Source organism: Arvicanthis niloticus, chromosome 26 (assembly GCF_011762505.2).
Source record: "Arvicanthis niloticus isolate mArvNil1 chromosome 26, mArvNil1.pat.X, whole genome shotgun sequence".
In the NCBI taxonomy this organism is placed as follows: domain Eukaryota; kingdom Metazoa; phylum Chordata; class Mammalia; order Rodentia; family Muridae; genus Arvicanthis; species Arvicanthis niloticus.
In genome coordinates, this window is record NC_133434.1 from 14,167,956 (window position 1) to 14,194,665 (window position 26,710).

Genomic DNA, 26,710 nt, shown 5'->3' on the forward strand with positions numbered 1-26,710 from the left:
ATGGACTAGCAGGGCTATCTCCGTGCCCTCTCTGTGTGTTATGTGCTGTATGCACTTGTTAGTATGAAACATGCCAGTATATGTGTGTATGTGCATGGAGGCCTGAGGTTATCACACGTGTCTTTTTTCTACCGTAAAAGAAAGTATTTACTCCATGCATGAGTGTGTGCCCTCAGTTTGTAAAAGTAAAGCAGAGCTAAAGGCAGAGCTCTGAGTGCTTGCCTAGCATGCAGAGGGCCATGGGTCGAATCTACACCACCACATAAACCAGGTATGGGGCCACACACCTGTATTCTTAGCACAGGAGGTGGGGGCAAGAGGATCAGAAGTTCAAGGTTAAAAAAGTTCAAGGTCATTCTTACCTACATAAGGAGTTGAAAGAATTTAGATGTTAACCCAGTTTCTACTTGGAAAAAAAAAAAATGAACGAAATCAAATGGTTAAGAAGGAGTTAACCTGGCCAGGCAGTGGTGGCGCACACCTTTAATCCCAGCACTTGGGAGGCAGAGGCAGGTGGATTTCTGAGTTCGAGGCCAGCCTGGTCTACAGAGTGAGTTCCAGGACAGCCAGGGCTACACAGGGAAACCCTGTCTTGAAAAATCAATAAATCAATAAATCAATCAATCAATAAATAGAAGGAGTCACCTGCTGCTGCAGGGGTTACCTTGGAGTCTGTCAGTGAAGATGGCACGCCTTCAAACTATTCTGGTACTGCAGTTACTAATCTCCTATTCAGGCCCTATCATTCCTCCTCAGCTCAAGCAAAATATAAGCAAGAAAATAAGTTCTCAGTGTTTAAGGAAAAGCTGCCTATGAGTCACCTGCAGAGAACAGGGTAAAACCCATGAGCTTCTGGCTGCGGATTCTGAGCTCTGCTGATGGCGAGGCCACAGGTGACTGAAAACTTTGTGACTACATACTAATGATGAGCATCAACCTAGTAAACTAGTCAAGAAAAATTACCTTAGCGTCAGAGTAGAGCCCAAAGTGATATACAATACCTACCTCCTTGTGCAGTGCGTGGGTGCAGGCCATCGGGTGCAGCTCACTGGGCTGGACAAGTTTCTGACACATCAGACACAGCTTACAAGTGGGTGGAGCCTGTGGGACAAGAAGGCTTGTCATAGCCAGCCAAGCTCCGGGTCACCTTGCCTGCTATGCCCATGACTCCATCCGTTTGTTCCATGGAGCAAAACTATTTTTCAGCAAGAGATACAAGTCCTAACTTAGATTCTTGCCTAAAGCACTTGCAGCATGTTCCATGTAGGGCTGCAGACAACCCTGCTGTGGAGATAATGGTTTCCTCTAGATTCTTACCTGGAACCCACTCCCTCCTCACCCTGTGCTTCTCCACATCCCAGTGTTAAAAGCAAAGAGTCTTACATGTGAAGACCTTCCAGGGTATGAAACTTGGGCAGAAGGCAAGAACATTGGGGTACTGATTGGGGCCAGAGGAGCAGGGTACAAAGCCCGGATCCGACCAAGTGGCTGTGGGTAGAAATAATTTCAAAGTGAGGGAGAGAGTCTGAGGAACAGAGCATGTATCAAAAAAGAAATTGGGGCCAGCAGGACGGCTCAGTGGATAAAGGTGCTTGCACGTAAGCCTGACGACCTGAGTTCAGTTCCTGGAACTCACATAGTAGAAGAAAATGGACTCCCACAAGTTGTCTTCCAACTTCCACACAACACAACACAACACACACACACACACACACACACACACACAAATTTAATAAATAAAAAAAAAGCACAAAAAAAAATTCACTTTTAATGATGAAAAAAGCAGAGCAGATAGATACTCCTTGCTCTGATCTCCTCACTTCCAGATCTTCTGGTTGGCTTCTTCCTCAAGCTCTCGGCAGGCCTAAGTTCTCTCCCTGAGGCTCCTCTTACCTGAGTGCTTGACGCCACCCGTTCCTGCTCTGCCAGTCGTGCAGCTACCAGCTGGATCAGTTCCTCCATGGTCAGGCCCGCCATGGTGGTACGTGCTGTCTTGATTTGCTGAAGAATGTTGGTCATCTGGGCCCTGAGGACAAACAATGTCAGGGAGAGAAAATTACATTTCCTGGGACCATCCACACAACCTTATTTCAAACCGTAAGCATTTCTCTGACAGACTGGAACTGACACCTGATGACACTTACTTAGTGCACTGTGGGAACCGAGTCAGCAGCTTCTCCAGGATCTTCTCCAGTTTGTCTACTGGTTGGGGCCGGGGAGTTTCAGTAGAAGCCTTAATACCGCCCAAGCCTGGGGGAGGCGGGATGGAGGCAGCAGGAGGCATGTGTGGACCATGAGGGCTGACCAAAGAACCCAAGCCTGGGCTATTTCTCCCATGTGAGCCAGGAAGAGGTGGGGAAGGTTGGCTGGACTGGGAAAGGGCAGGGTTCAAGATTGGAAAAGACAAAGATCGAGGATCCGCACTGGGCATAACCATAGGCATAGTGACCTGCCCAATAGAGAAGGGCATCCGAGGGGTCAGAGACGGACTGGGCTGAAATACTTGAAGCATGAAATCTGCCTGCAGACGGGAAGAGGTAGACGACAAAAGAGATGGGAGAGAAGATTAGGAACTGGAGAAAGGATAAGGAGATGGTTCCGTTGGTAAAGCAGCTGCCTTGCAAGCGTAAGGACTTGAGTTCACATCCCAACATCCACATAAACGCCTATAGCGGGGCGTACATCTGTAACACTAATGCTGTAGGGGCAGAGACAAGCAGATCCCCACGGTGGCTAGCCAGTTTAGCCAAGCCCTGAGCTCTAGGTTCAGCAAGAAACCCTGTCTCAAAAAGTAAGGTACACAGGCTAGGTGTGGTAATATGTATCTTTCATTCCAGCACTGAGAAAGCAGAGGTAGCTGGGCCTCTGTGAGTCTGAGGCCAGCCTGGTCTACATAATGAGTTACTCATACTGAGTAACACCTCGTCTCAAACAAACAAACAAACCCCTAAAAGATAGAAAGTAACCCAAAGTTGACCTCTGGCCAAAGTGTATGGGAACATACACACACACACACACACCACACGTGCACATGTATACAAGCATGCACTCACACATACATTATGGAAATATAGACACATATAAAAAATTTTTTAGAAGCTGGGTGGTGGTAGTACATGCCTTTAATCCTAGCATTCAAGGGGCAGAGGCAGGCGGATCTCTGTAAGTTTGAGACCAGTCTGGTCTACACAGTTCCAGGACAGTCAAAACTACCAGCAAATCAAAACAACATCAACAACAACAGCAAAAACAACCACCATTTTTTTTTAAAGAGAGAAAACTGCAGAAATTGGTGAGCAGCTCTTCCACCCTGGCACTAAATGATGGTCCCAATGTCTTCGTAAAAAGAACAAGCAGACAACTGAGATTCTGTTAGCAATCCACACAGGAGGGACTCCTCAGAGCCAGCCTCTTACCTCTGAAGGTGGTGGAGGCAACGTCGGGGTAGGGATCTGAGGAAGGCTGCTGAGCTTGGCTCCATTCCTCACCAGCTGGATATGACTATTAAACTGGTCCTGGAACAAAGGGAAGAGAAAGGACTGTCTTCTACTGCTAGGCTAAGTGGACCTCAGAAGAAAGCTGCCACTCTTATAAACCCACAGCAGAGTGGAGCAGCTCTGTGCAGCAGTGCAAACGGCTACCTACCAACCTACTGACAGGAGAGCTTAGCACAAACTGGGGCTGGCTGATCATCACTGTTAACTACACTTACCCGAACATTTTTTTTCATTATCCGAACTCCGTTCAGTCTTGTCTCCCACTCTTGTTTGGAACGAACTGTCTCTAGTGTTGGAGGAGTTGACCTTTCAAATCACAAAGAATTCATAGAATTCATAAAACAAAACAATAATCAAACAATCCTTTGTTTATTTGTTTGTTTTTCAAAACAAGGGCTCTCTCTGTGTAGCCTTAACTGTCCTGGAACTTGCTTTGTAGACCAGGCTAGCCTTGAACTCACAGAGATATGCCTACCTCTGCCTCCCAAATGCTGGGATTAAAGCTGTTCACTGCCACCATCCCTGACTGACAATCAATTCTCGATTTATGGAAAATACAGGTTTAGAAATAGTTTGGGCCAAAAAGCACTGCCTCCATACTTGGTCTCGTGGTAACTAAAAGATGGCAGCTCAGCACTTCTGCCTTCATTTTGTGTGTCTCCTCTTTGTGCCTCAGTGTGCTGGCCTCTGCACAGGCACGTCACTTAGCTAACCAGTGTTACTTATCAGCAAGTACCTAACCTATAATTCCCTCTCCTTTTGATGATGATGGCACAGAGACACCTGTCCTAAAGTTGCAGTCACCAGGGATTCCAGGAGAAATAAAATTCCCAAGGAAAGACTGCACCGTCCTGATGAGGGCAATCACCCATGAGGGTTAGCCTGTACCCTAGAGTAGAAGGGGGTCATCTTGTAGGAAACAGACTAATCCCTTCACATGATGACATCTATGGGACTTCTTCAGAACAAGTACCGAGACGAATATCAATGAGAGTAATCTTGAGCCACACTGGTTAATTATTTACACCTCTTGTCCCTTGCCCCAATATCTCTTCTCTTCAAACCTGAATTTCAGTGCCACATGGTGATGTAAACCTATAAACCAAACATTCTGAAGGTAGAGGGAGAAGAATCAAGTGTTCCAGGCAGCCTGACTACACAAAATCCTATCTCCAGCAAAGCCCTAGCACTGGAGAGATGATGCCTCAGCAGTCAATAGTGCTTGCTGCTCCTGCAGAAGAAGGAAGTTTGGTTCCTAGCATTCACATTGAGCACTACACAACTGCCTATAACTCCAACTGTGGGCATCCGACACCCTTGCCATCTGTGGGTACCTGTACACGTGTACATACACTCAAACATACACACACAAATAAGAATAAAAAGACCTTATATAAACAGATGAACCTAAAGCTCATGTTGGTACTCCAAAGGTATTTCTGGCATTTCTGGGTCCCTTTATTATTCTTCCCAATGTGGCCACATTGATTGGATCTTCTCTGCTTTTCCCCATCACTAATCTCTTTAACTGATATACTGGGATGAGTGGCAGGGCTGCCAGAGCCTGGGTTTTTGCCCTAACCTCCAGTTCTATGCTGAGAAACAGTTGTTGGGTAATGGTTCTTGAAAAAAGAGGTGGGAGCAAATGCTAGGGAAACTCAAGATTCTAAGTCATCTGCTTCACATAAGTCATGCTACCTTTCTGTCTGAGACAGGGTCTCCTGTGTAGACCATCTTGGCCTGGAACTTTCAATTCTACTGCCTCAGACTCCCAAGTACTGTGATCACAGGAATGTAACACCATGCCTGGTTCATTACGTCATCCCACCAAGAGGTTTCTTGCCTGCCTGAAAATGCTACAGAGATCCTCTAAATCCTGGGCCAGACAGAGGAGAAACGGCCATGGAAGAAACAAAGCTCCCAAGACCTAGATTATACTTTGATGGTTTAGCAAAGAGTATTTACTCAAACAGAAATACAGTAATAAAAAGTATAAAACTATAAGAAGAGTAAAGAGTGAGAAAGTACAGAAAGAATACAGAAGAGAAATCCGGTTACAGGTACACACACAGATAAGGCCTTAAGAGTCTTGTGAAGACAGATGCAAGCCAGGCCTGCCGACCTAGGCTTTAGAGGGACTTACTTGAGGTAAGTCAGATGAAGTTCTGCTTCTTTTTCTGCTTCTTCCAGTTTTAACACCAGCAACTCCTTACGGCTCTCTAGTGACAGGATCTAAGGAACACACACACACACACACACACACACACACACACACACACACACCAGAGAGAGAGATAGGGAGAAGTCAGAGAGGGAGAGAGAACTTGTTAACTTTACAATCACAAACTGCCTGTACTTAGAACAAATGCTTCCAGGCTTCTAATTCTCCTCTACCAAAACTGTACAGCAGCTGGGAGCACAAGGCCTAGGCTCTGAAGACACTGTCTCTTCTTACCTCTGCCTTCCAGGCTCGCTCTGTCTCTTCCATAATATTCCGGTTGATTTCACCATCCTGGTTCTTGAGTCTATCCAGTTCCATTTCCCACACTTCTCTGCACAATGAGAAGCCAAGAACAAAGTTAAGGAAGGAAATGGAGTTTGTTACAGAGGACATGTTCACTTCTCTACTTGCTCAAATAAAGTTACCTCGTGTCCAAAAGGGTGTCTCTTCGAGCCCAAACCTAGCTGGGCACAGTAGCTCATGCCCATAATCCTAGTCCCTGGAAGGCTAAGGCAGATGGATTGCTTTGAGTTCTAGATCAGCCTAGACTACAATGTGAGACCCTGTTTCAAAGAAACAAAATCCCTATGAGACACATGTCCCATATTTTCAGAGCATTCAAAACCTTTATGGTGTTCCTTTTACCTCTCAGTGAGTCTTTCAATGTGGGCAGTGAAGAACACAGGACCAAATCCTGGGCCAGTTAATACTTACCTCTAACATACAATCAATGCAGCACTTACTACTAGCTAGCTCACAGATCTCTGCATTTCCATAACTACAATAAAATTCTTCAAAAGGAAGATATGAACTGGGTGTGGCAGGTTTTGGTAGTAATTCCAGTATTGAGTGTTTTAAGACAAGAGGATTGTCACAAATTTAAGGACAGTCTAGGTTACACAACTATGTTTTAGGCCAGCTTGGGCTACAGAGTGAGATTCTGTTTCAAAAAAGAATATGTATCTCCATCATACCTAGCACTTCTCATTTTTATCCATTTCTTCTGTTTTAAAATGCATCCTACCCCAACTCCTATCGCTAGGGTTGGTGATATTCACTTTCAGGATTAAGGTGACTAACTGTTCTGGTTTGCCTAGCACTGAAATATCTCCTAGGAGATAAGTCTTTCTGTGTTAAACTGGGACAGTTGACCCTCTTACTCAGGACTAAAGAAGCCACTGTGGAATAGACCAGGAGAACTGTCTCATATTACACTTGACTGTGAGCTAAAAGCATGGACTACTCAGGTTCGTAGTAAGACTGGAATGAAGATGTTTTAAGTTTTCTACAATGCATTTTAAAAAGGTAAAAGAAAATAGTTTGGGAAGAGTTACACACTAAGAGAAATGCTCCTGGTTTTCTCTATTGAGAGAAATGATTTTATTGTTCTTTTTTGATAACCTTAAATATTTAAAGCACAATTCATTCTTTTTCTTTCTTTCTTAGTTGGTTTTGTTGTTTTGTCTTTAAAGACGGGGTCTCACTATGTAGCTCTAGCTGTCCTGGAACTTGCTATATAGATAAACCAGGTTGGCCAAAATGTCACAGAGACCCACCTGTTTCTGCTTTCTGAGTACTGCAACCAGACATTTGCATCACCACACATCTTTTTTAGTTTTAGTTTTTGTTTTTTTTTTTTTTCAGATATGGTCCCTATGTTGCCCAGATTAGATTCAAACTTACAGCAATCCTCCTGTTCCTGCTTCCCCATTGCTTGGATTTAAATATGAGTTACTGTGATGGTTTGGATATGCTTGGTCCACAGAGTGGCAGAATTAGAAGGTGTGGTCCTGTTGGAGTAGGTGTGTCACTATGGATGTGGGCTTTAAGACCCTCATCCTAGCTGCCTGGAAGTCAGTATTCTGCTAGCAGCCTTCAGAAGATGTAGAACTCTCAGTTCCTCCTGTACCATGCCTGCCTGGATGCTGCCATGTTCCTGCCTTGATGATAATGGACTGAACCTCTGAACCTGTAAGCCAGCCCCAATTAAATGTTGTCCTTATAAGAGTTGCCTTGGTCATGGTGTCTGTTCACAGCAGTAAAACCCTAAGTAAGACAGTTTCCATGCCCAGCAAAAGGCAGCAATTCTTTTAATTTAATTTTTTTCATTTATATGTATAGGGGTTTTGTCTGAATGTATGGCTGTGTACTACATGTATGCCTGCTACCTTTGGAGTCTCTGGGATTGAAGTAACAAAGGCTGTGAGCTGTGGGTACTGGAGACTGACCCGGAGTCTTCAGCACGGTCAGCTGTGGAGTCATCTCTCCAGCCCCAGAAACAGTTCTCCTAACACAAGTGTCTAAGGCTCACTCTCTCACATAGTCTTGTTTATGACCCAATTCTCCTCCACACATCCCTGCCCTCTATTTGAGATTCTGGGTATGTTTGCTACATACACACTCATTCACTTATTGACATAAATCTGCATCTGATTTCTACTGACAAGTTCTGTTCTAACAGACTTGAGTAGGTGTGCCACATGGTCTCCAAATTAACTTCTGTCACATGAAGAATTCTCTAGCTGTTCTTTAAAAACTTCTAGGTAGCTATAACTTCGTGGCAAACACATAAGCCTCCAAAGCTGGAATCTTCTCACATAAGAATGTATGGAACAGGGTTGGAGAGATGGCTTAGAGGTTAAGAACACTTGCAGACGTTCTGGGTTCAATTCCTAGCAACCACATGGTGGCTCACAACCATCTGTAATGGGGTCTGATGCCCTCTTCTGGTGTGTCTGAGGATAGCTACAGTGTGTACTCATATACATAAAATAAATAAATCTTAAAAATAAAAAAGGATGTGTGGAACACTTTGTGGAGTACAGCAATGTCCCACCTAGTTTCCCATGCTTTCTTTGACAGTGGGCTAATTATAGGATAGCATGACAGACAGTTGCCTTCTGTGTCTGGCGATATCCTTGAAGCTGATAGATGCTCGAGGAACAATCTGTCTTTTACTAAATACATATGTCAACTACATATGTATTTATATATGAACATACTTACATCAGAAAATCCCCTTACACCTATAGGAAATTCCACATATTCACAAACATAAAAATTTCCCCTTTAGGCGTTTGCCCACAGCAGGCATCCACACACAAGAGAACTATGATCAGAAAACACAAATGAGCAGGAAGGGCTGGCAAGACGCTCAGTGGGTAAAGGTGTTTGCTGCTAAGTCTGATGACCAGAGTTCAATCTCCACAACCCACACAGGGGAAGGAGAGAACCCACTTCTGCGAGCTGCCCTCTGACCTCTGCACACGTGCTTGCATACATACACACTGGCTTAGTTAGCGTTTCTATCATCTATGATAAAACATCATACCATAAACAATTTAGGAAGGAAAGAGTCTATTCTGCTTACACTCCCACATCACAGTCCATCCCTGACAGGGTCAGGTAGGAACTGACAAGAAGCCGTGGAAGAATGCTCTTTACTAGCCTGCTCAGCCTGCTTTCTTATAGCATCCAGGACCACCAGTCCAGGAGTGCGGCCACCAACAATGGGTTGAGCCCTCCCACATCACTGATTAAGAAAATGAACTACAGAGGCATTTTCTCAATTGAGAGTCCCTCTTCCCAAATGACTCTAGCTTGTGTCAAGCTGACATAAAACTAGCCAGTACACACACCCAAATAAATAAATAAATAAATAAATAAAATAAATAAATAAGTGTAGTAACATTTTTATTAACAAAAATATATTGGCAGAGGCTAAATAAATAAATAAGTGTAATAACATTTTTATTAATGAAAAAAAAAAAAAAAAAAACTTGGCAGAGGCTGGAGAGGTGGCTGCTCTTCCAGAAGAGCTGGGCTTGGTTTCCAGTACTCACATGTTGGCTCACAACCATCTAACTTTGACTCTAAGGAAACTGCCGCCACCCTCTTCTAGCTTCCCAGGCATTATATACAAGCGATTCACAGATATATATGCTGGGAAAATCCCCATACACATAAAATTAAAATTAAATAAATGGGAAATAAATGGGTAAGTTTCTAAACAGTGATAGAAAATACTCAGCTTTCTTATATACTAGCTACATTATAACATAACCATCATATTTTCAAATAATACGCCATGTAAAATACACACAAAACAAAATTGTTCACAGAGTAAAGGTGCCTGCCACCAAGTCTGAAGCCCTAAGTTCAATCCTTGGAACTCTCATGGTAAAAGGAAAGAACTAATTCCAAAAATTGTCCTCTAACCTCTACATGTGTGCTATGCTGTGTGCGCACACACACACACACACACAGAGTAAGTAAGTGTAAACAAAATGAAACAAAACAACAAAAGAAAAAGAGCACACACACCAGTTCCAGCTTTAGGCAGGAAACAATCCAGTAGATGTCTTCTGGCTTTTGATTTTGCCAGCCTCATTCTGTAGCCCAGATTGGAGTAGAACTTGCAGCAATTCTCCTGCCTCAGTCTCCCAAGTGCTAGGAGTAGCCAGATGAGATGCAATGCCCAGCTCAAGTTTTAAAGTCTGTCTGAGTTCTTTCAAACCTACACTTCTATTATTCCTCATACATAGTTTTTGGGTATCAGGGGTTAAAATTAATAAATTCTATCACATTATGCAATCTTGGCTTATTGCAGGTCTTGATATGTTTATATTTTTTTAAAATTAACTTTATTTATTTTAAAGATTTATTTATTTGTTTTATGTAAGTATACTGTTGCTATCTTCAGACATATCAGAAGAGGGCATCAGATTCTATTACAGATGGTTGTGAGCCACCCTGTGGTTGCTGGAAATTGAACTTAGGATCTCTGGAAGAACAATCAATCAGTACTCTTAACTGCTGAGCCATCTCTCCAGCCCCTTAGCTTTACTCTTTATCATAAAAGCCACACAAATTTTAAAAATTTTAGAAAACAAAAATAATTAATATAGAGTTCCCAACCGTTTGGTACTGTTTATACGACAAGACACTTAATCTCTGTAGACATCAATTTCTCCATTTATAAAAACAATAGTATTTGCATCATGGCTGAGATGAGAAAGCGTATGTCACTACTTTCTAACTGAGAAAGCACATGTGAAGAATTAGTTATATGTGATGACTCACACTTGTGACCCCAGCAGCTGGGAGGTTGAGGCAGAAGATTTGCTATGCGTTTGATGTTAGCCTAGACTACATAATGAACTTCAGTCCAGACTGAATTAAAGTATAAGACTCTGACTCAAAAAACACAGTGTTTTTAATAAAATATCTACCATACGAAAACTAACAATATTTGTTTTTTGTTTGTTTGTTTGTTTGTTAGCATTGCTGGAATTGAACCTAGGGTCTTGTCTGTGCTAGGCAAGTACTATAAAACTGAACTGTACCCCAGCACTTGGGAGGCAGAGGCAGGTGGATCTCTGAGTTCGAGGCCAGCCTGGTCTACAGAGTGAGTTCCAGGACAGCCAGGGCTATACAGAGAAACCCTGTCTCGAAAAACCAAACAAACAAACAAACACCAAAAAACTGAACTGTAGCTTCTGCCCATATTAATTTTTCAAAAAATATGGAACACTTCACAAATTTGCGTGTCATCCTTGCACAGGGACCATGCTAATCTTCTCTGTATCGTCCTAAGTTTAGTATATGTGCTGCCTAAGAAGCAAACATTAAATTTTTTTTGTTAAGATAAATTCATTTACTTCTTAGAGACAGGGTCTCATTACATACCCATGCCTAGCCAAGAATGTGCTCTGTAGACCAGGCTGGCCTCAAATTCATAGAGATCAACCTGCCTGTACCTCTGGGTTACTGAGTTACCTGGGTGGCATGTGCCACCACACCCTAGCAGGATTCATTTATTTTATTTTTTATGAGCATGACTGTTTTTGCCTGAGCATCACATTCTCGCAGTGTCCAGGAAGCCAGAAGAGGGTATCAGATGCTCTGGAATTGCAGTTATAAACCACTGTTGGGTACCCTGCTGCTGTTGGAAACAGAACCCATATCCTGTGAGAGCAGCAAGTGCTCTTAACTACTGAGTCATATCTTCAGCCCCCAAATCTTATTTAAGTTTGAATTTTAAGCTCAGCCTCTCACAACCACACTGAACATAAAAGGTTCTACTATTACTCCCAGGAATGGGTGGGTTGCATCTGTAATCCCAATACCAGGGCCGTTAAGGTGGAAGGATTTCCATGAAATTGGCACTAGTTTGGACTATTGTGTTCTATAGCTAGCCTGAACTACAGGGTAAGACCCTGTCTCAAAAGGCAAAACAAGGGGGTGGGGAAGCTAGGGAGATGGTTCAGTAGGTAAAGCACTGGCCATGCAAGCATGAAAATGAAAATGCCCAGAATTTAGATAAAGCCAGGGCAGCAGGCAGTAGTGTGTACCTGTAATCACAGCACTCTTCCAGAGAGATGGGAAGGAGTACCTGGAAGCTTATAGGCTAGCTGACAAAAACAACAAAGAGATCCAGTCTCAAACAAGGAAGGCAAGAACTGAGACTGTGAGTTGTTCTCTGACCCTCACATCCATGCAGTGCATAAACACATGCACACAGGCACACACACTAAGATGTTTAAACACTAAAAAAGTCCCCCATATATGTATGTGTATATGTGTAATATACAAGATATATATAATATATATGTAATATGCATACACATGTACATGTGTGAATGCATATACACATACACACATATACACATACAAACACAAACAAAAACAAAACAAAACTTGTGATTTGAAATGGCAGTCCAGGCATAGAGAGATGGCTCAGTAGTTAAAGTACTAGATGCTCTTGCAGAGGACCCAGGTTCAGGTCCCAACACCCACAGGTGGTTCACAATCGTCTATAACTCTAGTTCTAGAAGATCTGGTGCCCTCTTCTGACCTCCATGAGCACCAAGCATGCTTGTGGTACACAGATATACATGTAAGCAAAATACTCATATACATAAAAATAATAAATCTAACAATTTTTTTAAAAACAGATAGAAATTGCTGTCCATTATGTAGATCTACCATTACCAGCTTAAGATTTTCCTTGTTGTTGTTGTTGTTTTTTTTTAAATCTGGCTGACTAAGTGAACTTTAATTTTTACTGTGGGTGTGTGCATATGTGTGTATGGGTGTTTTGCCTTTATGTATGCCTGTGCAACATGTGAATGAAGTATCTCTAGAGGCCAGAAGAGGGCGCTAGATTCCCAGGACTGGAGTAAGGGACTGAGCAGCCAAATGGGTCCTCTGGAAGAGCCACCAGTGACAGCAGAGCCATGCCTCCAGCTCCTTCCTTGTTATCTTCAATTTCACAATTGTAAATAATGCCACAACAAGTGCCTCTGTGTGACTAACACAAGCTAATGACAAAAGTGATGCAGTCAGACACGAGAGGAAGGTAAGCCAGGCAAGCCACAGGCTCTGGAACTGAGGCCAACTGGGTTCCACTCCCAGCCTCACTACTCTGCACTACCTGGCTAGTGAGTTTTTCTCTGCCTTGATTCCATAGAGTATGACATGGGGAATACCTAAGACAGTCTCTAACAAATAGTAAGAGCTTTAGAAATGCCAATGATCACTTGGACGTTAAAACAACTTTCCTCAGAGAAACTAAAGCACACACCTTTAATCCCAGTACTTGGAAGGCAGAGATAGGAGGATCTCTGTGAATTTGAGATCAGCTTAGTCTATATAGCCAGGCCTACATAATGAGACTCTGACTCAAAAACAAAACTAAACATCGTTTTCCCTGGACAAGTGGCAGCAGGAATACTTCCTTGGAATAAGGGAGCCAATGTCAAGTGTCTCATGAAATACCTCTGACTGTTAGAGGCACAGATAAGAGTTAGGACTCTAAGGCCTCAACCTAAGGACTTTCTGCAGAATTACGGTACATTCTATAATAATTCTATAGATGAGAGCAATGAAGCGAAGCCGGATTAAAACCAGCGGAGAGTTAAGTCAAAGGTGATTTCCTGATCTTGAGATCTTGTTATAAAATCGTTCCCTTTCTTTTTGGTGTGTGTGAGTGCTCCAGCACAGATCTCGTGCAGTTCTGGCTTGCCTTAAACTCATTATGTATAGGAAGCTGACCTTGAAGTCCAGATCATCCTGCCTCTGCTTCTGCAGTACCAAGAACATAGGCTAAAACCACCAAGCTGAGCTTGAAACCAGTGTCTCAGAACAAGGCAACCATACACAGAATGACTAAAGAAAAACACTACTGGGATAACTTCTTCACTGATTCAACATCTTTAAGAGTAGCCTCAATGTGCTAGACATTTTAAAACAGAGAGAGACAGACAGACAGACAGACAGACAGACAAGTAAGCAAGCCAGGTGGTGGTAGAGCACACCTGTAATCCCAGCACTGGGGAGGCAAAGGCAGGCAGTTCTCCAGTTCGAGGCCAGCCTGGTCTACAGAATGAGTTCCAGGACAGCCAGGGCTACACAGAGAAACTGCCTCAAAAATCCAAAAATAAATAAGAAAGGGAGAGGGAGGGATAGATGAACAAGACAGGACAGACAGCTAAAAAGGTATTTACTTTTTTCATTTTCATTCTTTGATGAACTGACACTGGAATTTTCCTGAGAATACATAACATGTGACAGTATCCTCACTCTTGTGACTAATAGAATATATGCTTTTGTATTCTGATTTTAGCCATTTTATTTTCTGGTGAAGTGTCTGCTTGTTCTTTAAGTTTTATTTTTATTTATGTGTATGTATGTCACACGTATGAAGATGGTCATGGAGGCCTGGGAGCTGGAGCTCCAAGCAGTCATGAACCACTCTATGTGCATGCTGGGAATTGAACTGGGGTCCTCTACAGAGCAGCAAGCAGTCTTAACTGCTGAACTATCATTCTAGCCTGAGATTTTTACATTTTTGTATAAAAACTCTATCAACACTTGGAATTCCTACAAAAGGTTGGGGCAATATTTAATAAATTATGTACTGTGCTATCAAACCAACTATGGGCCCATTCAATGGATATAAAGATTATTTTAAGAGACACTGAGACTCCATAGCTGCAAGGGGGGGGGGGAGTGTCTTGAAGTTTCCCTTACTAGAGCTAAAGCGGCAACCTGCAGAGAGCAGAACTTCATAAACTGCTCACGGTGGCTCTCCTCCCAGAAGGAAGATAACAAGCCTCTTCTTTAGAAGACCTAATGGCGCATCCAGTACACGTGGAGGCCAGAGGGAGAGGGTAGGTGCCCTCCTCTTCTTTTCTCTATGTTAGTTTTTAAACAGGGTCTCTCCACTGAATCTACAGCTCAAACATTAGCTAGGCCATCTAGCTGGCAAACTTCAGGGATCTGCCTCTCTCTCTGCTCCCCTAGTGTGGGGGCTGGGGGGGGGGTTACAGATCTCTCTGCCCCTCCCCAGTGTGGGGTTGGGGGAGTGTTACAGATGCTAAAGGCCAAGCCAGGCTTTCACACGAGTGCTGGGGATACAAACTCAGGTCTTGTGTTGTCCAGGAAACATGGACCACCTCCCCAGTCCCAGACCCTGAGGTTTTCAGACGACAGGGTCTCTCATAGACCTGGAGCTTATCACTCTGCTAGGCTGGCTGGCCAATGAGCCACAGGATCTTCCTGCCTCACTGACCCCACCCCCAGCCCTGGGATTACAGATATGTGCCGCCATCCCTGGCATTTAGTAGTTGCTGAAAATCTCAGCTCAGACCCTCATGTTCTTGCACGTTACAGACTAAACCACCTCTCTGCCCACAGACATTCTCATCTACTGAAGGTTCACGTTATCTCCACAAACCACCCTCTAAGTGCCTGTCACCCCAACTCTCCAGGGAATCATGTCTGGAATGCAGGATGACTCAGCTGGAAAGCACCCTCAAAGAAAGCTCAAACTCCTGTCTTTAATCAGCAGAACTGACATAAAAACCCTGATCAGGAGGCAGAGGTAGGTGCTCAAGGCCAGTCTGGTCTATAAAGTGAGTCCAGGATAGCCATCGTTGGAGTAGACTCTTGTACTCCTAGCACTAGGTCGGGAAGGCAATAGATCCCTGGGGCTCACTAGCCAGCCAGTCTAGCCTAAGTGGTGAACTCCAGGCCAAAGAGACCCTCTCTTAAAGGAGGTGGATGGTTTTCCTGCTGATGACATCTGAGTGCATTCTCTCTCTCTCTCTCTCTCTCTCTCTCTCTCTCTCTCTCTCTCTCACACACACACACACACACACACACACACACACACACACACACTTTCCCTAAAAGCACTTTTCTCCTCTTACCTTTCCCTAAGATGACAAAGAACCCCAGAGTCTAACCCTTCAAGTTACTAGTCCTAGTAGTTCTCTCCTGTATATACACACCGCACATACAAATAAACCGTGTTTTCTCCCTGTTGATCTGGGAATTTAATTTATTAACCCAAAAAAAGTACAGAAAAAAAGTTAAGCCTTGACTAAGTAAGTAAGAGGTCCATTCAAGCTTTAAGGCATTGTGGTATATACATATCTATACCCTAGCACTCTGGAGGCAGAGGCAGAAGGAATGCCCCAGTTTGAGGCTAGCCTGATCTACATGGCAAGCTCCAAGTCAGCAGTAACTTCAAAGTGAGACTGTTTCACAAAGCAAACTAAACAAAACAGCAAGAAGGCAAACCAGCAGGCCTTGTGCACAAGGCTGTGACTGCAGCTACTCTGGAGGCTCCATCTGGGGATCTCAAGGTCTAACTGTGCCTGGGCTACAGAGTAAATAAAGCCAGCCTTGTCAACAGAGAGACCTTGTCTCAAACTAACAAAACCAGGCTGGGAATACAGCCCAACGGTACAGTCACAGGCATACTTCACCACCACCCACCCCACTCCCCACCCCCTAACAAACTTTAACATTGGATAGAGTAGTTCAAAACAATTATCAAATTCAGTTCCACTTCATAGCTAACTTTTAACACAGTGACCAGGTGACAAGCTTTACATGTCAAAGAACACCTACAGTCCTGTGTAGATGCCATTAAAATACCTCTTGGTCTTCTAGCTTACCTGTGTACTACAGTTTTCTCCAAACTTCAACAAAAACACTTGTAATCAATGAAATTTACAAAAACTTAAGTTTCTTTTTTATAAAAACTTAAACCAATTTAATCTGTGAAGCAACTGTTTATGTTGACATATAAGTATTATGTTATTTTTAAAATAAATCACATAAATATATTTTTGCCTAAATTTCTGGCTTAGTGAATACTGATAGACAAAATAGAAACAAACAAGTGTTATCTAGAGTCCTTGCTAACTACTAGTATATAAAGGCCCAGGGCATAGTGACACATGCCTGGAATGGCAGTCTCAACTACATACATACTGAGTTCAAGGCTAGCCTGGGCTATATAAGACTGTGTCCAAAAGAAAAAGAATACAAAAGGTCCTGACCCTAAGTGTCTTAGCATCCCTCTGTAGTCTTCTCACCTCCATCAGCCTCACCCACTTACAGTATCAGCATCCCTCTGTAGTCTTCTCGCCTCCATCAGCCTCACCCACATACAGTATCTGCATCCCTCTGTAGTCTTCTCGCCTCCTCCATCAGCCTCACCCACATACAGTATCTGCATCCCTCTGTAGTCTTCTCGCCTCCTCCATCAGCCTCACCCACTTACAGTATCAGCATCCCTCTGTAGTCTTCTCACCTCCTCCATCAGCCTCACCCACTTATAGTATCAGCATCCCTCTGTAGTCTTCTCGCCTCCATCAGCCTCACCCACTTACAGTATCAGCATCCCTCTGTAGTCTTCTCGCCTCCATCAGCCTCACCCACTTACAGTATCTGCATCCCTCTGTAGTCTTCTCACCTCCATCAGCCTCACCCACTTACAGTATCAGCATCCCTCTGTAGTCTTCTCGCCTCCATCAGCCTCACCCACTTACAGTATCAGCATCCCTCTGTAGTCTTCTTGCCTCCATCAGCCTCACCCACTTACAGTATCAGCATCCCTCTGTAGTCTTCTTGCCTCCATCAGCCTCACCCACTTACAGTATCAGCATCCCTCTGTAGTCTTCTCGCCTCCTCCATCAGCCTCACCCACTTACAGTATCTGGCTGTGCCCTCATTCGCTACCTTTCACAATATACTCGGCTCTGTTTGGGTTTTGCTTTACTGTAGCATTTGGTTTTTTGAGACAGTCTGGTGTAATCCAGGCTGACTCAAACTGGATATACCGCAAGGATGTCCTTGACTAACTCCTGGTTCTCCTGCTCCAGCTCCCCAGTGCTGAGATCACAGGGATGAGGGCTGCATGGGGCTCCTCACTTTCTGACTCTACCTCCTTTCTAGCCATTTTAACCCTTCAGAGAAAGACCTGAGCACTCAGCCTGCCCTGTCCCCCAGCTCAGCTTCCTCTGTATGTGTGCTGGCATGGGTAGTTCACAACTGCTCTTAACCTGTATGATGATATTTGAAATTTTCCTCTGCCTGCGCTGGGCTACCAGGGATTAGATTTTAAGCTCTGGTTTAAAGAGCTGAAAAACTAGGGGAATTCTATGAGATGATGTTTCCTAATGCTGGGCACCAGGTATCACGTGACCAAGCAAAGGACAAAAAACTCAGGAGAGCCCCACAATTGCCCTACTCTAGGGAAAAGGGGGACATAAAAATCTTGCCAACTTTATCCAAGAAAACTATGTCTTTCTGACACAGCAATCAATAACACCTAGTTTTACTTTATGATATGTTGCCAATGAATTAGAAAAATATATACTTTGGCACAGAAAGTCAAATTAAAATAGAATTCTAAACAATATTCAGTTAATTTTCATTTATACAATTCTTTAGAAGTACACTTTTAAATAAAACTGTATCCGTTATATCAACTATAAATGGACCAGACCTCCAATTAAAATACAGCTTGTCAGAATAGATAAAAATAGACCCTATTACACACTGGCTACAAAACGATGGAAAGAGAGGCTGAATGAAGGTCAAAGGGTAGAAAACATGCCATAGAGAGTGAGCGAGACACCTCAGACAGGGGAGTGCTTCCAGAGTCCAACACCCACACATCAGCCTGGAATCCCAGTGCTGGGAGGCAGAGAAGGAGGTCCTTTGCTTGTTGGCCAAATGGTCAGGCCGATTTGTAAGCCCTAGTTCCAGTGAAAGACACTGTCTCAATAAACAAACAAACAAACTGATAAATAAAAGGTAGAAGAGGCTGGAAGGATAGCTCAACAGTTAAGAGCACTGGCTGTTCTTCCAGAGGACCTGAGTTTGACCCCTCCCACCCAAGGACCTACAAGACAGCTCCCAACCATCTGTAATTGTAGCCCTAGAAAATTTGATGCCTTTTGTTGGCCTCTGTGGACACCAGGCACACACATGGTACATAGACGCACATGCAGACACATAAAAATTCATAAATAGTAAGGTGAGGAAACAATGGAGGGAACACCTGGAACCAACTCTAGCCTCTTCCCATGCGTGCATGTACACATTACACATGTGCAATGTAACACACACATACCAGCAGTACTCTTATCATGGAAAACTGAAAAGGGTTTTTTTAAGACTTACTTTTTTAATGTAATGTGTTTAAGTGTTTTGCCTGCATGAATGTATGTGCACCATGTGTGTGTTTGGTACACACTGAGGTCAAAAGAGAGCATCAGATTGCCTAGAACTGGAGTTACGGATGGCTGGGAACCACCATGTGGGTGCTGGGAAGTAAACCTGGTCCTCTGCAAGGGCAACAAGTGTTTTTTACTACTTGTTGTGTGGTATTAACCACCCCTCCTGCTCCTCATGGCAAACTTGTAACATGACAGCATGATTTTTCCCAACCCTCTGAAACCATGTTTCTCCAGCTCCTCTTATTCCAGTTAACCAGGTAGGATAGCTCTTGCCTGGTCATCTACTCTACCTGAACCCATTTCCAACCTCTTAAGTGATCTACCTAAAACAAAATCACATGATCTGGTAGCCCCTCCTCCCTAAAAACCTTTCTCTATACAGAAAATCCCAAACTTGAGGATGACTGTACTGGCCGGTTTTGTGTGTCAACTTGACACAAGCTGTAGTTATCACAGAGAAAGGAGCTTCAGCTGAGGAAATGTCCCCATGAGATCCAGCTGTAAGGCATTTTCTCAGTTAGTGATCAAGGCTGGGAGGGCCTATTGTGGGTGGTACCATCTCTGGGCTGGTAGTCCTGGGTTCTATAAGAAAGCAAGATGAACGCAGCGCCTTAGACCGCTCGGCCATCCTGACAGCACGTGAGGCAGATCAAGATCAAGACAGGAGTGGTGAAGCAGTTGGTCAAAGAAAAAGTGATGTATGAAAAAGAAGCAAAGCAGCAAGAAGAAAAGATTGAAAAAATGAAGGCTGAAGCTGGTGAAAACTACACCATTAAGAAGCAGGCAGAGACTGCCTGTAAGTATACAGACTTGAGCTGTATACTTAGGGGAGGATGGCCTTGTCGGGCATGGGTGGGAGAGGAGATCCCTGGTCCCATGAAGGCTGAACACCGAGTGGGGAGGAATTTGAGGGTGGGGAGGGGGTGGGGAGGTAGGTGGGGACACACCCTTGTGGAGGCAGGAGAGGGGACGGGATAGGGGGTTTCTGGGTGGTGGGGGGAATGGGGTGAGGGGATAAAATCTGAAATGTATTTTAAAGAAATAAAAACATATATATTAAAAAAAAAGAAGAAGAAGAAGCAGGCAGAGATCCTGCAAGAGTCCCGGATGATGATCCCAGATTGCCAGCGCCAGTCAGAGGCTGCACACACTGATCTTCAGCAGATACTAGAAAGTGGAAAAGACTTGGAAGAAGCTGGAGTATAAAGAAGCCCGCGTAGTGCTGGACTCCGTGAAGCTGACAGTTTTCTCTATGGGGTTGGAGCATAAAGAAGCCCGCGTAGTGCTGCACTCCGTGAAGCTGACAGTTTTCTCTATGGGGTTTTTTTATGCATTAAATCCCGGGGTCCATTCTACAATTATTTTCGGCCACTGCTATGTTTAATAATATGAAAACATGGTTCTTTTTGTGCAGTTGCATATATTTATCTTTGCATAATTTAATGTGACAAATAGCTGAGTTCATCTAATATATTAAAAAAAAAAAAAAAAAAGAGAGAGAGAGAGCCGGGCGGTGGTGGCGCACCCCTTTGATCCCAGCACTTGGGAGGCAGAGGCAGGCGGATTTCTGAGTTCGAGGCCAGCCTGGTCTACCGAGTGAGTTCCAGGATAGCCAAGGCTATACAGAGAAACCCTGTTTTGAAAACCAAAAAAAAAAAAAAAAAAAAAAGCAAGCTGAGCAAGCCAGTACGTAACATCCCTCCATGGCCTCTGCATCAGCTCCTGCTTCCTGACCTGCTTGAGTTCCAGTCCTGACTTCCTTTGGTGATGAACAGCAATGTGGAAGTGTGAGCTGAATAAACCCTTTCCTCCCCAGCTTGCTTCTGGTCATGGTGGTTGTGAGGAATAGAAACCCTAACTAAGACAATGACTTTCATCGGTGTCATTCCTCCACTATACCACACACCTCCGTCATTGTCCCCTTGTCTGCTGGCCGCCTGCCTGCCTGCAAAGTTTTTCCTACTTGTTGCCAGCTGATTCCTCCCTAAATCTATGGTCATCACTTCAACTTCTCCTTTAAAATTTCAGACCACATAAAGTATTAGCAGTTCTGGGGCCTGGGCCTAGGGAGACTGCACAAACACTTTCCACACAAGCCTGACAATCTGAGTTCAAATGCCCAGACCCCACATAAAAGCTGGGCACCATAGTGTACACACACCTGACATTGTCCTCTGAGATCCACACTCACTCTCACACACACACGCACAAAGATGAAAACAAAATCTGGGCAAGAAACGATGGCGCATGCTTGTAGCCAAGGACCTAAGAGAAGCACAAGTACAAGTGCTTATGGTCAGTCTCTGCTATACAGGGAATCTGAGGCAAATTTAACAAGACTGTAATCCAAGCAAGTAATAAGAAGGGCAGAAAGATAGTAAGTTCCAGGTTAGCCTTGGCTACATATGGAGGGCCTACTTTGAGCAAACTGAGTCTTCAGTAAAGCTGTTAGCATTAATTATTACTTGTAGCTATTCAATCAGATAGAAGAGAAGGAAGTTAGAGGTGCTTAAAGAGTGGAGAATGGGGCTGGAGAGGTGGCTCAGCGGTTAAGAGCACTGACTGCTCTTCCAAAGGTCTTGAGTTCAATTCCCAGCAACCACATGGTGGCTCACAGCCATCTATAATGGGATTCAATACCCTCCTCTGGTGGTGTGTCTGAAGACATACAGTGTGTGTGTGTGTGTGTGTGTGTAATTTTTTTTTAGAAGACAGAAATATTTTTTAAAAGAATAGAGCAAAAGGAAATCAGGGCCTAGACAAAATTATAGACCAACTATAGACCAAAACTATAGATCTTTAAGATCTCACATGCAACTTAGCTGGTCTGCTTCCATGAAGACACCATATCCTGAGTCATCCTAAAGGAACCACTGCACTCAGAGCAATGGGTAAGAACCCTCCCCCACAACCCTACACCCCAGAGCTGCAACTGGGAGCCTGAGGCACTCAGGACCCATCACCCACCCAAACCCCGCCCCTCCGGAATACCACTCCCCCTCTGCCCCTCACTTGGTACTTTTGGCTGGGGCAGACACCTAGCTGGTCTGCTCCTGTGAAGACACCATATCCTGAACCATCCTAGAGGAACCACTGCACTCAGAGCAGCAGGATTTCAGGATCCCAGAGGCAGCCTGAGTCCCAGGAGTTCTCCCACCCGGGAGCTCAGGCTCACAGGATCACAGAGACACCTGGACTCTGAAGAGTTCTGACACAAGCAAGATAACTGGAAAGACAGGTTCCAGTCAAAGACAGTGAGTGCAGGCAGCACTAGAGTTAACCAGATGGTGAAAGGCAAGCACAAGAATATAAGCAACAGAAACCAAAGTTACCTGGCATCATCAGAACCAAGTTGTCCTACCATAGCACGTCCTGGACAACCCATCACACTGGAAAAGCAGGATTCAGATTTAAAAATTTAAAATCACTTCTCATGATGATGATAGAGGACTTTAAGAAGGACATAAATAACTCGCTTAAAGAAATACAGGGGAACACAGGTAAACAGGTAGAAGCCCTTAAAGAGGAAACACAAAAATCCCTAAAGAACTGCAAGAAAACACAACCAAACAGGTGAAGCAATTAAACAAAACCATCCAAGATCTAAAAATGGAAGTAGAAACAATAAAGAAATCTTAAAGGGAGACTACCCTGGAGATAGAAAACCTAGGAAAGAGATCAGGAGTCATAGATGGAAGCATCACCAACAGAATACAAGAGATAGAAGAGAGAATCTCATGTGCAGAAGAGTCCATGGAAAACATTGACACAACTGTCAAAGAGAATGCAAAATGCAAAAAGTTCTTAACACAAAAAACATCCAGGAAATCCAGGACACAATGAGAAGACTAAACAAAGGATAATAGATATAGATGAGAGTGAAGATTCCCAACTTAAAGGGTCAGTAAATATCTTCAACAAGATTATAGAGGAAAACTTCCCTAACCTAAAGAAAGAGATGCCCATGAACATACAAGAAGCCTACAGAACTCCAAATAGACTAGACCAGAAAAGAAATTCCTCCTGTCACATAATAATCAAAATATCAAATGCACAAAACAAAGAAAAAATACTAAAAGCAGTAAAGGAAAAGGGTCAAGTAACATATAAAGGCAGACCTATAATAATTACACCAGACTTCTCACCAGAGACTATCAAAGCCAGAAGATCCTGGACTGATACCATACAGACCCTAAGAGAACACAAATGCCAGCCCAGACTACTATACCCAGCAAAACTCTCAATCACTATAAATGGACAAACCAAGATATTCCATAACAAAACCAGATTTACATAATATCTTCCCACAAATCTAGCCCTACAAAGGATAATAGATGGAAAACTCCAACACAAGAAGGGAAACTACAACCTAGAAAAAGCAAGAAAGTAATCTTCCAACAAACCCAAAAAAAGATAGCTACACAAACATAATTCCACCTCTAATAACAAAAATAACAGGAAGCAACAATCATTTTTCCTTAGTATCTCTTAACATCAATGGACTCAATTCCCCAATAAAAAGACATAGACTAACAGACTGGATAAGGACCCAGAATTTTGCTGCATACAAGAAACACACCTCAGTGACAAAGACAGACACTACCTCAGAGTAAAACAGTGGAAAACAATTTTCCAAGCAAGTGATCCCAAGAAACAAGCTGTAGTAGCCATTCTAATAGTGAATAAAATCAACTTTCAACCAAAAGTTAACAAAAAAGATAAGGAAGGACACTTCATAATCATCAAAGGAAAAATCTACCAAGATGAACTTTCAATTCTGAACATCTATGCTCCAAATGCAAGGGCACCGACATTCATAAAAGAAACTTAAAGCTCAAAGCACACATTGCACCTCACACAATAATAGTGAGGGATTTTAACACTCCACTCTCAACAATGGACAGATCATGGAAACAGAAACTAAACAGAGACACAGTGAAATTAACATAAATTATGAACCAAATGGATTTAATAGATATCTATAGAAAATTTCATCCTAAAACAAAAGAATGTAACTTTTTCTCAGCACCTCATGGTACCTTCTCAAAAATAGACCATATAATTGTTCACAAAACAGGCCTTAACAGATACAAAAAGATTGAAATAATCCCTTGCATCCTATCAGATCACCATGGACTAAGGCTGGACTTTAATAAGAACAAAAACATCGGAAAGCCCTCATACACGTGGAAACTGAACAATGCTCTACTCAATGATGACTTGGTCAAGGAAGAAATAAAGAAAGAAATTAAAGACTTCTTAGAATTTAGTAAAAATGAAGGCTTATCATACCAAAACTTACGGGACACAACAAAAGCAGTGCTAAGAGGCAAACTCATAGCTCTAAGTGGCTACAAAAAGAAACTGGAGAGAACATACACCAGCAGCTTGACAGCACACCTGAAAGCTCTAGAACAAAAAGAAACAAATAAACTCAAGAGAAGTAGACGGCAGGAAATAATCAAACTCAGGGCTGAAATCAACCAAGTAGAAACAAAAAGAACTATACAAAGTATCGACAAAACCAGGAGCTGATTCTTTGAGAAAATCAACAAGATAGATAAACCCTTAGCCAGACTAACCAGAGGTCACAGAGACAGTATCCAAATTAATAAAATCAGAACTGAAAAGGGAGACATAACAACAGAAACTGAGGAAATTCAAAAAACCATCAGATCCTACTACAAAAGCCTCTACTCAACAAAACTGGAAAATCTGGATGAAATGGACAATTTTCTAGACAGATACCAGGTACCAAAGTTAAATCAGGAGCAGATAAACCATCTAAACAGTCCCACAACCCCTAAAGAAATAGCAGCAGTCATTAAAAGTTTCCCTACCAAAAAAGGCCCAGGACCAGACGGTTTTAGTGCAGAATTCTATCAGACCTTCAAGGAAGACCTAATACCAATTCTCTTCAAACTATTCCACAAAATAGAAACAGAAGAAACACTACTCAATTCATTCTATGAAGCTACAGTTACGCTCATACCTAAACGACACAAAGACACAACAAAGAAAGAAAACTTCAGACCAATTTCCCTTATGAATATCAATGCAAAAATACTCAATAAATTTCTCACACACCAAATCCAAGAACACATCAAAACAACCATCCATCATGATCAAGTAGGCTTTATCCCAGGAACACAGGGATGGTTCAATATTCGGAAATCCATCAACGTAAAACACTATATAAACAAACGCAAAGAAAAAAAACCACATGATCATCTCACTAGATGCTGAGAAAGCATTTGACAAAATTCAACATCCCTTCATGGTAAAAGTCTTGGAAAGAGCTGGGCAGTGGTGGTGTACACTTTTAAGCCCAGCACTTGGGAAGCAGAGGCAGGTGGATTTCTGAGTTCGAGGCCAGCCTGGTCTACAGAGTGAGTTCCAGGACAGCCAGGGCTACACAGAGAAACCCTGTCTCAAAAAACCCAAATTAAAAAAAAAAAAAAGTCTTGGAAAGATCAGGAATTCAAGGCCCATACCTAAACACAGTAAAAGCAATATACAGCAAACCAGTAGCCAACATCAAACTAAATGGAGAGAAGCTTGAAGCAACCTCATTAAAATCAGGGACTAGACAAGGCTGCCTACTCTCACCTTACCTATTCAATATAGTACTGGAAGTCCTAGCCAGAACAATTAGACAACAAAAGGAAGTCAAAGGGATACAGATAGAAAAGGAAGAAGTCAAAATATCACTATTTGCAGATGATATGATAGTATACTTAAGTGACCCCAAAATTTCCACCAGAGAACTCCTAAACCTGATAAACAATTTCAGCAAAGTGGCTGGATATAAAATTAATTCAAACAAATCAGTAGCCTTTCTCTACTCGAAGGATAAAACAGGCTGAGAATGAAATTAGGGAAATGACACCCTTTACAATAGTCACAAATAATATAAAATACCTTGGTGTGAATCTAACCAAGCAAGTGAAAGATCTGTATGACAAGAACTTCAAGCCTCTGAAGAAAGAAATCGAAGATCTCAGAAAATGGAAAGATCTCCCATGCTCATGGATTGGCAGGATTAATATAGTAAAAATGGCCATCTTGCCAAAAGCAATCTACAGATTCAATGAAATCCCCATCAAAATTCCAAATCAATTCTTGATAGAGATAGAAAGAGCAATTTGCAAATTCATTTGGAAAAAAAAAAAAAAGGATAGCGAGAACTATTCTCAACAATAAAAGAACTTCCGGGGGAATCACCATCCCTGACCTCAAACTGTACTACAGAGCAATAGTGATAAAAACTACATGGTATTGGTACAGGGACAGGCAGGAAGATCAATGGAATGGAATTGAAGACCCAGAAATGAACCCACACACCTATGGTCATTTGATCTTTGACAAAGAGGCTAAAACCATCCAATGGAAAAAGGACAGCATTTTCAACAAATGGTGCTGGTTCAACTGGAGGTCAGCATGTAGAAGAA

The 26,710-nt window shown here is 42.9% G+C and overlaps 1 protein-coding gene and 1 non-coding gene across 8 annotated transcripts in view; both read right to left on the reverse strand.

Annotated features, from left to right (window-relative positions):
- Rnf214 (ring finger protein 214) overlaps positions 1 to 26,710 on the reverse strand; it is a 54,262-nt gene that overhangs the window by 8,449 nt on the left and 19,103 nt on the right. For 6 of the 7 annotated variants that reach the window (XM_076925010.1, XM_076925013.1, XM_076925008.1 and 3 more), the window contains 8 exons: positions 5,953 to 6,049; positions 5,641 to 5,729; positions 3,713 to 3,803; positions 3,417 to 3,515; positions 2,145 to 2,521; positions 1,894 to 2,026; positions 1,384 to 1,488; positions 1,006 to 1,101 (listed from right to left, as the gene is read on the reverse strand). In XM_076925010.1, coding sequence (XP_076781125.1) covers positions 1,006 to 1,101; positions 1,384 to 1,488; positions 1,894 to 2,026; positions 2,145 to 2,521; positions 3,417 to 3,515; positions 3,713 to 3,803; positions 5,641 to 5,729; positions 5,953 to 6,049 — 1,087 coding nt within the window. The remainder of the gene's footprint in view (positions 1 to 1,005; positions 1,102 to 1,383; positions 1,489 to 1,893; positions 2,027 to 2,144; positions 2,522 to 3,416; positions 3,516 to 3,712; positions 3,804 to 5,640; positions 5,730 to 5,952; positions 6,050 to 26,710) is intronic. The other variant, XM_076925012.1, reaches the window with a different exon arrangement.
- On the reverse strand, positions 11,237 to 11,342 carry LOC143439472 (U6 spliceosomal RNA). The gene has a single exon (XR_013107695.1). It is a non-coding gene; the product is annotated as a U6 spliceosomal RNA (small nuclear RNA).